Source organism: Corvus brachyrhynchos, unplaced genomic scaffold, assembly GCF_000691975.1.
Source record: "Corvus brachyrhynchos isolate BGI_N302 unplaced genomic scaffold, ASM69197v1 scaffold115, whole genome shotgun sequence".
In the NCBI taxonomy this organism is placed as follows: domain Eukaryota; kingdom Metazoa; phylum Chordata; class Aves; order Passeriformes; family Corvidae; genus Corvus; species Corvus brachyrhynchos.
In genome coordinates this window covers 1,338,423-1,351,822 of record NW_008239553.1, presented here as the reverse complement: position 1 = coordinate 1,351,822, position 13,400 = coordinate 1,338,423, and the positions used below count along the sequence as shown (strand labels likewise).

Here is a 13,400-nt window from a genome sequence, read left to right as displayed (position 1 = left end):
TAGGGAAGCAGCTATTGACAAACAACTAAAGACAGAGAAAAGCAGGCAAAAAAAAAAAACCTGCCTGCACAACCAGTTGCTGAATCACACTGTGACACTGATATGGCCAAATACTCATTTTTGGTCAGGTCAAATCAGTTCTTTGATCCAGCTCATCTGCACTAGCTTGCACCACCTGCATCCAACTCTACACAAATAAAGACAGACAAAAGATGAACTGTTGAATGAAGAAAAACATGGCTATTAGAAGTGACTTTGGGCCATATCATGTGGCCATTGAAATGTATAAGTGCAGACTAAAAAGGAGCTTAGACCAAAATGAAAAATCCCATTTAAGTTACCTAAAAGAAAAAACAATGGAGACAAAACCAGCTAAGTCCTATTAAACCTTTAAAGCAGGTTAAAAGGATGAACAAACATCCCCTAAAATATCATGGAACAAAATTCCTCTCCTCAAGCCTCCCATTAAAATTGCAGCCTGCACTGAAGCTCAATGCATTCAGATGAAGGGGAAAAAAATATAAATTTGTAAACCAAAGGGTCCTCATGGCTTTTCTATGATATTAAAGGAGCTCCAGGTAAAGAGCCCTTTTCCCAAAAAATACTGTTGTTTAATTTCATAGGTGATGTGTATTTACTCGTGGCCTCACAGAGACTTCTGTACAAAAGTAGTACTTTCAAATTCACACACAAATTTGTCACAGGAAAATTACATCTCTACATTTCAGCTCATTACCAGGCACTAAGCTCAATATTATTCAAAGGTTTAACACTACGTGGTATTAGCAAAGTAACTGCACAAAAAATGAAGGGTTAGCAGGATGAAGATGCACTTAGACAACATGGAGAACACTCTAAATGCAGCAGCCTTCTTTCAAAGCACTTCTCTCTCAGCTGGACTTTTTTAAAGCAACATACCCTGCCACCACCTTGTCCTGACTACAGGGTGTCTCTGCCACCTCGCAAGTATCATAAAGCTGATCTCGGTGAACTTTTCAGAGTGTACTGAGTCTCTGCATTAATCAAACACCTAAAGAGGTAAAAGTTTCCTTCCCTCTGTGTGCTCCACAGAATCCCCATGGTCCATCATGGGAGTGCATGCCAAGCCATGGAAAGGCAAATACAATTTTTTGCCCCCATTTAACCCCCTCTCCTTTCCAAAGAGGTTTCCATCCTTTCATCAGGCAGCAGGTGCTGAATTGCCATGAATTCTAGGAAATTTGCTCTGGTTTGGGGATCTCTCAGCACATCAAGACTGTGAATGGGGAGTCTGGAAATCAATGTACGAAGAGATCAGCTGCTCCTGCAGCAGGACTGCTCTTCTCTGGTCTAAGCGAGCCCATTTAAAACCATACCACTGCCAAATGCAGCACTTCTTCTCTGGTGCCCACCCTTGGTGCTGATGTTAGCATTCTACAAGGAAACAAAATTAAAAAACCCAAAACCTTTCAGTTACCTTAGCAAATGATTTGCCTGAGCAATGTTCCCCCACCAGTGGTGCTTAAACAGAGGAGGCAAATACAGGCAGCAACCACCCAGCTGAAGCTGCCTGTGAAACTTGCCCAGAGAAAGAGGCATTTCTCATCAACTCCCCCTAGGCAAGTCTCAGTCTCTCACCTTTGACTCTGCAATTAGCTAGGGCAGTCCTTCTCATCCCTCTTCTTCCACCCTTCTCTAGCCTAACATCTAGGCTCTTTTGACATTTTTTTGGCAGCACAAGGCACAACACAGCACTGGACATGAGATTGTAACAGGTCATAAAATGTCATGTTTTAACTGCAATGCCTGAGAGGGATTTTCAAGAATGCATAGTGTCAAGTCTTCCTGGTTTTTTTGCCCTCTTCTGAGTGACAAAGCTAGCTCAAACCAAGTTAAAAATACAGTGTCCTGGCTGAAACACAGAGTCACCTGAAGACAGAAATTTTTTTGCACAAGTTATAAATCCTAGAGAAAAGAAACATCCGTGGTTATTATGGAAAGAATGGCACAAGCTTAGCTAAACCAGCACTGCAAACTTAACTGGAACAGTAACAAGAGAAAATTTTGGGGCAAGGGGAAAGCTTCCTTGATATGATTTGTGATGAAGAGAAAAACAAAGGCTAACTACCCATGAAATAACCCATAGATCTTGTTAAAAATACTAGTCTCCTGTCAAAATTTCTGAAATCTGCTTGCACTAGCTGGTTCATCAGAGAAAGAGCAATACAGGAAAAAACAGTGGAGAAATTAAAGATTTTAATAATGTCCTGACGTCACCATTATGCTTCACGGCTTGCATCTTCCAAATGCCTCCGGTATACAGGATCAATTCTTACACAAAAAACAGACACTCTTGATTGGAGCTTTAAGGACAGGGGGAGAACATGGCAAAAAGCTCCAAGTGGCTTCTCAGAGAAAGAAATCAGTCTGCATGTCTTAACAGTTTATCAGTTTATATGAAGGAACTGATTTGATTAATCCTGATTTAAATTAACTGTAATTCAGAGCCTGGAGTGATAACTGACATATCATTTCTGTAGATGGAAATAAAAAAGGGCTCTCCTAAATTTATTTTTTAAAGAATGCTCAAGAGTCCACATCTCTTATTGGCCTCAACAAAAAAAATAAGCACTTTCAAACAGTCAAGACATCACCAGTGTTTCTGGGACAAATGACAGTTCAGGACTGGCCTTTTTGTTTTTCAAATAGAACCTATTTTGCTGCTGCCCAACACATTAACAATCCCTATCATTTTCATTTCACCATTTAAAAAAAAAATGGGTATTTAGCCCAGATAACATTTCAGAAAAATAAGTAGACTAAGCAAAGAATCTCAGGCTGGTACTACCTGTGCTATTATGCCTCCCAGTTTTTGAAGCCCGTTGAAATGATGCACATTGAATGATAATGAAGATCCTAAGGCAAGCATTTGGGTATTTGTTTGGTTGATTTTGTTGTTGGTGGTGGTGTTTTTAAATGTAAATTACAGAGTTTAAAATATCCCTGAGCCAGGGCACACCATAAGAATTGTAAGAAACTAAAAATATCAAAACCAGTATCTTTGTACACCTTAGATCAATCACATTTCAGGACTGAGATCTGGTATCTGAGGAGTTTTATATCCTGCTTGCACTGCAATAGGTCAATAAAAGTCTAACAACAGCACTGAGGCTGTAAAAGAAAATGAAAACATGACTTCCTAAAGAGCTAATGAAAGAAAAAAAAAAAGCCCTTGTGAGCAAAATTCATTGCTAAGCAGCTATCACAAATCAACACTCTTTAAAATAATGTAACCAAGCAGCACTACAGAAGCTCTGAACAAAAAGCAGACCTTGGACAAACTTGTGGGTGACTTGATTTAGTTCTTCAGAGATGCTTAAGTGTCTTCCCCCATTACTGGTTTTTAACCCTAACTCCAGGCTTTCAAGGCAGAAAGGAAGTAGGGGCAAGGTGAAAAAGAGACTATCAAATAATAATTTCACAGCACTTGCACCAATTCTGTCCCTAAACTGAACTGCACCTTGCTACACCAAAGAAACCGGCTGGAACAAAGCAGAACAAAAGCCAAAGCTCCACCAAAGATAGGATGTAAATGTACACTTCCTTCTGAACACACAGCCACTATCAGTCCATCCAGTCCAATAGCCAGAAGTACCAGACCCAAGAGGGCACATAAAATTCAGTTCCTGCTCTGTATGTAAGCACAGCAGCTGCAAACTTTGCTACCAAGCTTTCTAGTCAGAACTTAATTAAATGCAATTCAACTGCAGTCAACAAGTCACTGGGTTTTGGCATATAAATTACCACATTGAATCAGGGCTTAAATGGTGCTTCCTGTCTATCAGAAGAATAGGACTGAAAACCACCTTTCAAAAATAAACAGATTTTGAAGCTGGCAAACTGCACCCCAGTGGGGCTTTTTGTTGGCTTTGTTTTTGGGGTTTTGTTTTGGGGTTTTTTTTGGTTGGTTGGTTTGCCTTTTTTCCCCTGCTTAACTCATTTTAAAATTCCAGGTGCAGAAGCAAAACCAGGATGAAGACCATATTTCCCCTCAGTTTTAGAGCTGCAGGTCATTTCTTATTTCCTGATGCTTCATGTCTCTCGTCATCATTTTTGCAAAGATTAGAAATCAGGGCTGTGCCCTCCAAGAGCAGCCAATCAGCCATGTGAGCTGGAAGGTATCACAGACATAATAAAAAGCAGCCAATGCTGCCCAAACACTTTTTCCATCTCCCAAAATGCAGTACAGTTGCCAAACCTTACATAACCTGCTTACACAAAAGGGGCCAGTTGTACAGATGATATAAATCAGTTCAAACCTCTCCAATTTCAACAACGTTCTCAAACTTATACAAGCCCATGGCACAAAACAGGAGTTTACAGGAAATTGCTATGAAGTTTAGATTCCTGCACATTTAAAATTTACTTCCCCCATCCCACCTTTAAAGCTACAAAAACTCCACTGTGAAATTAAATAGCCCCAACTGTTTACAGAAGAAAAGAATGTCTATCTCGCAGAGCATTAAGCTGCAAATTACTTACTCAAATTACCTTTTTTCCCCCCTTTTTTTCAAGCACTGAATTTTGAGACCTGGATGTTCTCGACAAAATCATTGCATCAAACCCAAAAATATGCCACAGCAGGTAATCATTACAACTAATCACATTGTATTCAAAGATGTGTACAAAGCAAACAGAACCCTTGAGAACCAGCCTTCTCCACTACAGTTTTCCTACAAGGTATTTTATTCTAATTTATTATTTTAAAACATATATATTACAGACATATAGTATAGTATACTATTGGCAACTGAGAACAAAGAAGAAAGACATAACTGCCTGTCAACTAATGGATGCTCAAGTATTATTGAAGCGCTTGCAAGAAAAGCCCTCATCTTTACCTGCTCACCCATATGGAAAAGGAGTACAACATCCTAGTGATCTCTCAAAGCTAAACAAGCTGACATTCAATACAGTTTCAAGAGCCCCTTAAAAAGGTTACAAGACAGTGTGAAGCTGAAAAATCCTTGGAGGAAAGGACTCAAGATTTCCAAAAACATTCACCTGCTAAAGGGGGGCAGCAGTAAGGAGACACTTCCAACACTACTGGGGGGTGTTGCACATGCTTTGCAGGTTATGCACTTTCCCCTCTAAAAGCACATTCTAGCACATTTGTATGCAAAAGCTACAGAAAACAGAAAACTCACACGGCCAGGTTCTGAGTATCTCTAAGGCTGGAGACTCCACAACCTCTCTGGGCCACCTGTTCCTGTGATTCATCACCCTCACCAGAAGTTGGGGTTTTTTTTCATTTAAGCAGAATTTTCTCTACTTTAGTTTGTGCTTGTTGCCTCTAGTCCTTTCCCTGGATACCACTGAGAAGAGTCCAGCTCCATCTTTACTCCTTCAGACACACTGACAAGATCCCCTGACCTTCTGTTGTCCAGGGCGAACAATCCCAACTCAATTGGCCTTGTCTTCTATGATGGATGATCTGGTCCCTTAATGATCTCTGTGGCCCTTGGATCGGCTCACACCAGCATGTCCATGTCTCTCTCGTGCTGAGGAGCCCAGAGTTGGGCACAGCACTTCAAGGGTCGTTTTCACCAGCACGCAGTAGAGAGGGAGGTTCTTGATCTGATGGCAGCATTCCTCCTGATGAAGCCCAGGAGTGCTGTTGGCTTTCTTGACAGCAAGGGCATATTGCTGCCTCATATTCAGTCCATTGACCCCAGGTCCCCTTCTTCTTTCACAAAATGTGAGTTATTTTAGGAAAGGGAAAAACAGTTCAAATCTCACTACATTCAACCCATTTTAAGACACACTGCAGACACTCAAAATTCAGGGTATCCTCGTATCAAAAAGTGCAGAATGAACTGCTGAAACTTTCCATCATCTTGTGAACATGACTTAACTACACCTACCTGAAGTTAAAGCTAGATTTCCTTCCTCTCTCCATAAGGAACACTGCATTACAACGTATCAGGACAGTCCAAAAAATTGTATCTACACATTGTACTGACTTAATGGAAGAGGGGTGCAGCAAACGTATTGAACAAGAGTAATCCAACTGTGCAAGTCAGGTGCTCTGTTATGCACAGATCTCACAGCTGCTCTTAAACATTTTGCTCAAACCAACACATTTTATGTTTCACTGTGCTGATGTGCTTCAACTCAATGTTTGGGGAAAAGTACACTCCAACTACAGACACGAGTTTGTCAAGGCACGCAACCTAAGCACGTTCATTTGCATGCTTGCAATTTTAAACTCAATAAAAAACAAAACCCTATGAACACCTTCAGCAGGTGGAAAAATTCTTATTTCAGCTTATACTAATGTTTAATTTTATACTAAAAAAAAAAAATAGAAACATGTTTTGAGTTAAACCAAAGCAACCCATTCATGACAAACAGAACTGTGCCAGTCCAGCCAGACCAACACACTGTATATGCCATAATCTCCACTTTGTGCAGCTATAAAATGCACCCATTAAGTCATCTAATCAAAGAGCTTCCATCACCTCTTTGGTCCCAGAGCATTCCTGACTTCACTCAAGAAACCACTGCAACACACACTGGCACTGTGACAACTAAAGCCATCCTGTTGTTCCTTCTGTTCCCTCAAGAAATGGTGCAGGAATTTAGAAGATAAGAATACAATTCCCAAACTACTTAATAAGACTAAATGTGTACAGGGCAAAGAAGTATCAGTCTCCAGGGCTCAGGATAGGAGGAATCACAGAATCTGCAGCAAAAGAAGAGTGCTAACTGGGGAGGGAGCTAAATGGGCTTATTAAGGAAGTTTACACATTTCCACCCCTTTCCCATGCAATTTTGGGGGGTAGGGGAGAAATAAATCACTTTTCCCATCATCTCTGAACAGGCAGGTCTGCTCTCAAATGAAGCAGAAGGTCTTTGAACAATATGATCTTCAGTCATATCTATGAGCAGGAAAAAGGAGAAATAAGCAAAAGACACTAATGACCTATTTAAAGAAAGGCTATCACCATCAAGGACACTCATCTGAAAATGAGAATAAATAACAATTCCCACAAAAGCTTCAAGTTTCTTATGCATGAGACTATACAGCTATTTGGACTGACAACATATCAAAAGCTTTCCAAGTCCCAGAAATTACAGCCATATCAAGATACTGGATATGACTCTGAACCAATTTTGCAGTTGAGTACTTCTCTTTCATTTTAAGATAATAATTGTGCTACTCATATATTACAGAGTTTCAAATAACTTACCAAAAGCTTCAAAATAATTTTATACTTGCAATTAATAACTAACTAGAAGCACACAGGATATAAACTAATCTCTAGCTTTCAGGCAGCAACAAGCATGTTTCACTCAAAACCCGAGCATCTTCTGCATTTTAAGCAAGTAGCCATGAGTTAGAGTCTCCAAAGAGCAGTCTTTCCTCAAAGGACGTTTCTTGCTTTTTTTCCCCACCACTTCCAACAGCCACAAGTTTTTCTTCAGTATTCCCTCTCAACTGTTCCAAAGGAGATTAGACCAGAAGATACACTGTTTAAAAGATGTCATCATTCATGCTTATTTCTACCAAAAGGCTCAGTCTACTGCAGCTCATACAGATCCCAATAATTTCAAGACAGCAGGCCAATATGTGTAACCTTAAGTACCTGCCACACTGCTGTGAGGGACCAAGGTCCAGGTGAATCATCAGTAAACACCACTGCAGTTTTAAGTGCTGATACAAACACAGCTGTGAGTTAGAACAGCTACAGCTCTGGTTCACGGTTCTGCTTTGATGCTGAGGAAACACTGGATTAACAACTAAGCATGTCTGAGGCTTTTAATTTTAGACTCTAAACTGAAAGCTTTCTAATTGTGATAGCTGTTCCTTCTATATCCATTTTTTAATATCCCATTTGGGGCATTTGTCATCTAATCCTTTCTTCAGTGCCAAATATACTTTAGGTGAATGACAACCACTGCTTGCAGATTTTGGCTGATTTACCATAAGCAACCTGAGGCAATGGCTAAGCCGGGCTATGGCACACACTCCCTTAATGCTGTTGACAACATGATTAGACTTGTTTTAATCTCTAAACTAATAGCCATTCTGAGGAATGCCAAAACAGATGATTTATTTTTAGTACTCCATAATTTTTTTATTATTGCTGTATTCTAATTTGTATCTTATTTCCTTCCCCCGAAGCCTTTGCAATTCCAAAAGGGGAAGATTGCTCCATAAACGAAGTCAGCTTCTGTGGTGGTCCACTGGTACTGGCACTGCCTCTGCCCAACAGACCCACACCACGCCATTTTCAAGAACTAGAATGAGGGAGGGAGTGTAGAGAGAGGTTTACAGCTTTCCTTCAGTCAGTCAAACCAGCTCAAAGGTCCTTATCCTCTTTCACAAGCACCATTTCTACAGACCCCACCGGAGTTAGCAGGCCAGCTCAGGTATGGCAAATTCAACAACCTCAGTGACCACACCAAGTGATGACTGCAGTTATACCCGCACCAAAAAACCCAAAACACAGCACAACTTTTATTAAGGTAAGCAATTTTTATCTTTCCTTGAAATAATCATTTCACAGACATTTCACAGATGTCTCATTTACCTCTTTGTGCTTCAGCAAATGGAGAGGGCAGAAATTTCTCAAGCATTATTGTCTGCTGAACAAGCCAAGCTATAGAAAATACAGCCTGAACTTGGACAGTAAGCTCACTCCAGAAGGTAACACAGCAGCCATCACACAAGTAGGAACAAACTGAAGATTTATATTAACCAAAGTCAATATCCCTAATACATTGTAGACTTTAATAATGTGAACTTAAGCACTTAGTGAAAATCAGATATGAGGATTATGGATATGCTACAGATGCTCAGAACCAGAGCCCTGTGTTACTTATGTTGTAGACCTAATGACCCTTGTCAACACACATTCTAGGGTGTTCAGATCTAAGACTCTCCCTACAGGACTGAGAATTAACTCATTTGTTTTGGCTACTCATTCATGCATTCTTCTGAAAATTTCTTTTCAGGAAACTGACTACAGGACTGAGAATTAATTTATTTGTTTTGGCTACTCATTCATGCATTCTTCTGAAAATTTCTTTTCAGGAAACTGAAGTTTGCTTGCCATGACATGTGATAAAAACTTGTTTTTCAAATACATTCCTCCTTCTTCAGACAATGTCCATGATACTTAAGTTTTCTGCATTGCAGGGAATTTGAGCTACCTCTTTTATCTGGGCTCAAGTAAAATCTTTACATACAAAAAATTCAGTTTTGTTAGAAGTCACTATCCTGAAAACATGGAAATACGTACACAAAGGCTGCAAATTCAAAGTTAATAACACCAACACTATTGAATCCCCCATCAGCCATCTACCTATCAAGAACGTATATAAATGCTAATGTTCTCTGAAACAATACCAAGAATTTTAGCCTAATGTCCACCACTATATAAATTAAGCTTCACATGACCCACAGCAGGACTGGGATCTAAATGTTCAAAACAAAGCATCAGCAAATTTACAGAAAAATATTTTGTACACTCCTCTGTCTTCTTAGTTTATTCTTCATTTCAGGGAAGAATAATTGGATTATCACATATTCTGCTTCATTTAATTCCTAGAATATACAGTGGGTACAGCAAAAAAGTCTTAGTGTGTATGGGAAAGAATGATGTTACATATCAAGCTGACTCCTGTTAATTAGGATACTCTTTCAGAGCATCAGAAGACCCTGTACAATTAATGATTTTCACTAGCTCTGGGAAGAAGAGAGACCCACAGATAAGCTTTAAGTGTCTCACAGCTTGCCTTAGAAAAGTGAAATTTTAGGAATGCACTGAATGATCATTTGGGGAGAGGGATCTCTCTTTTTGAGTCATAACCTTGAGACTGAAGAAGGAAGATAGGCTGAGTGTGCAAAAGATGAGGCTCTCTTTAAAAATGTCACTAAACCACCATCATCTGACTTACTGCTTAGGAAGCCCATCAGAACATCTGAAAAATCATACTCCTGAATGTCAGCTGGAAATCACAGAAAAACAGGCTTCAAAAGGAAACTCCAGACATCAACTAGCCCATGTCCTAAGGCTTGGTCATTACACTTCTGATGTTCCTGACAGATGATCACTGTATACTCAATATGCTCTCTATTCTCTCAAATTAGTGTATGTCTTGAAGAATTGCACTCAAAATGGAATAAAACCTACTCATTAAGCAAACACCACTCTGGGCATAACACCCCACTGCAAACACCACCACACAAAGTCCTCCATCCGCATCTGCAGAACAGCCTTACTAAAGCTGAAAGACGAGAGAAGGTGTCACCATTCGGCACAGCGACATGTTATTTCCTCAACAGAAGGAAATTAGATATGCTTGACTTGGAGCATTCTAGACAAACCCATGTTTGGGTACTAATAGTATCAGCTAAGCATTTGCAAACTGCTTATTTGTCCCATTTTGCTTCTGGAAACTGAAGCTGATTAATGAAGTTTTCTTCCTCGTTTTCCAAGCTTCCCACCCACACTTCTCTAGTAGAAGCTGCTAAAAGGACAAAATCACATCTATGGGAATTCTTCCAAACTGAAAGCAAATGACTAGCCACTGACAGATTGCCTCAACCAGTTTTAAGAATCCTAGTATGAGACTCATCAGATCTCATGATCCAGATCCCCATAAACTTACTTAGGTGCTCTGATCTAATCTAATTTTAGCACAAATTCTTACCCTTCTGATAGCTGTAGTAACTATATTAGCCACCTGATTTTAAAAACTTATTTAAAAAAAGGCAAATAGAAAGGTATTAAGTGGTTCTTTTCTCCTACTGTCCCCCACTTTTCTTCCCCTGAGAATACCTGGAACAAGGAACAACTGGTTCTATGGGAGCTCAACCCCAGAGCCTGCTGTGCCAAAATCAAATGTCATGATCACTATTTCACAGATGCACCCAGGAAATATTTCAGAACTACCAGGTGAAATGAAGGGGTTGTAAAAGCAAACCTGAATGTTTTATTCCACAAATATATGTGATGCCTGATTCTTTAAATTTTCTTTTAAGTTTAATATATTAGTTATTTGGGCAACCCTGTCTTTGATTTAACACTTAAAGAAACAGTCAAAAGGCAAGGAACTGCATCCACTTAGGAGAAGTCAGTGGCATTGGCATTTCATGCAAAGTGCCATACTACTCTCTGTAATCCATCTCACCGTGAAATACTCAATTTAACATCATATTCTCTCTACATCTAATTAACCAACATTAATTAATTCTGCATAGATTACTTGCTGTCAGGATATAACAGCATACCTGTTAACTTATTTAAAACACCTCTACACAACAATTTGCTGTGGGAAGAATTCCTTTCACCTAAAGGCATCTGTAGGGAAGGCAGGATTAAGAGGATAAGGATGCCTCTGGAAAAGTCCTTTGGCCCAAAGTCACTCCACTTCCCCTTTTATTGGTAATGGCTGTACCTTTCCAAACATTACCTGAAGGGTACAGGCAGCTGCAGCATTTGGTATGTCAATAAAACGGAGGGTTTTGTTTCTTTGGGTACACACAGTTTCATTAAGCATTTGTACACCCTTTATGTATTAATCATAAATGTACCTGTAACTCCTCATGTTCATCTGGGAAGCCTTATGCAGGAAACACTGCAAAAATAACTGGACAAAGTTCCAGTCTGTGGCATGGAAGGTGCTCACACTGTGATCTTAAGTTGCCCTCTGTTGCTTAGTTTCCATTTCTGCTTCTCATACACCTGAAGCAGGTAGTTTCTCAAGAAACTGTCCATCTCTCAGAGCAGGATAAGCCACCAAACACTTTATTTTTATGGTTTATACTAAGCTCTTGCATTAACTCAGCATCACTTTACAAAGAGGCCAGACTCAGTGAAAATATCAGTCAATGACATTTTCCTACAGGTGAGAAACCTACCCAAATATACCCTAGAGGAAGGTAAAGTGATCTCTGAGAAAGTGTGAAAATGGCACATCAGTGGCACAGTGGATCTGTGCACACAAGAGAAATGCACCTCAGTTCTCTTTCCTCATTTTCACAGGGGTCCATCTAACACAGAATATATTTAGTCATCACTGCAATGAATGCCAGGCCCAAAGGACACAACACCAGCACTGCTTGTGCACAGAGAGAGCAAACAGCACACATGAAACAGTGGGGAGGACTGAAGAGGGAGGGAGGAACCATACACATATGCAAGCATTTTCAAGAGCACTAGAAGTGACACATTCAGCCTGTACTCTTATTACTTCCTAACATGTCACCTTACACCACTGAGAACCCACAGTTTCACCTGGATTCTTTTCCTTGCTGGCACAAACATTATTATTCAACATCATCACTTAAAAATATCCTGATTTTGTTTACCACAGCATAGCAAGTGAGAATTCCTGTTTCAACGCATGCAGATTTGCATATGTTGCTGTCTACATTAGACATCACATATAAAAGCAAAGTTAACTTACCAGACAAGATAATTGAGAAAATCATAATAATAATAATAATAAAATGCTTGGAAAATTAATTACTTTTCCAAAGTGCAATGGGATAAGCCAGGTAATTATACTGGTTGAATATTTGGCTTGGCACCTAAGAACAGCTGTATTGTTCTTTTTGGCTCAAGGTCTGGGCTGCCATTTCTTGCCACAAAATATTTAAGCTCAAACATATGTTCAGTTACAGATCTTTAGAAAAGTACCTCGGGAAAATGTAAAATGAAACAAAAGGCTATGTGTTCTTTTTCTTTTCAGAACTAAAATCTCAACGTAAATCACCACCATGTCCATTTAAGCCAAATTAATATTTACCCGTGAGCCGGATCCAAAGCTATTGCCCTGGGCTGATCAAGGTCTTGCCAGAAGAGGACTTTTCTAGATGTTCCATTGAGATTAGCTACTTCTATCCTATTGGTTTCTGAATCCGTCCAATAAAGTTTTTTCCCAATCCAATCACATGCCAGGCCATCCGGGGAAACCAGACCAGAAATGATGACATTCTGCACCACATTCCCAGTTTGGTTAATGTAAGTTTGCTTGATGGCTTCTTCACTCACATCTGTCCAGAAAACGATGCCTTGTGAATACTGGAAGTCAACCGCAGCAGCATCCTCTAAACCACTGACCACCACAGTGGACTCCAGCTTCGTGCCTCCAGCGTCCACGAGCCGGACATCCCGCCGGTTGGCAAAGAGCAGAAAGGGAGACGCTACAGGAGAAAAAAATGAAAACATGTTAGCATTACAGGCATCTACAGATGTTAAAGAGCTGACCATGTATGTGGGTGGCACAGGAGGATTTCTTTTCCCCGACCAGCAGGGCAGGGAGTACCGAAGAAGTGTCACATAGGAGAAAAATGCGCAGTGTCCAAAAATCTCTTCCTTCCCTATGTCAGACAGAGGTGTAAAAGA

General features: G+C 40.0%; 1 protein-coding gene across 2 annotated transcripts in view; it reads right to left on the bottom strand.

Moving 5' to 3' along the window:
- LRP5 (LDL receptor related protein 5) overlaps positions 1-13,198 on the bottom strand; it is a 109,820-nt gene extending 96,622 nt beyond the window's left edge. Inside the window, exon 1 of one of the 2 annotated variants that reach the window (XM_017741864.1) lies at positions 13,047-13,198. In XM_017741864.1, coding sequence (XP_017597353.1) covers positions 13,047-13,099 — 53 coding nt within the window. In that variant the 5' untranslated portion in view covers positions 13,100-13,198. Of the gene's footprint in view, positions 1-12,801 lie in introns of both variants that reach the window. The other variant, XM_008639368.2, reaches the window with a different exon arrangement.
- Positions 13,199-13,400: the final 202 nt, after the last annotated feature.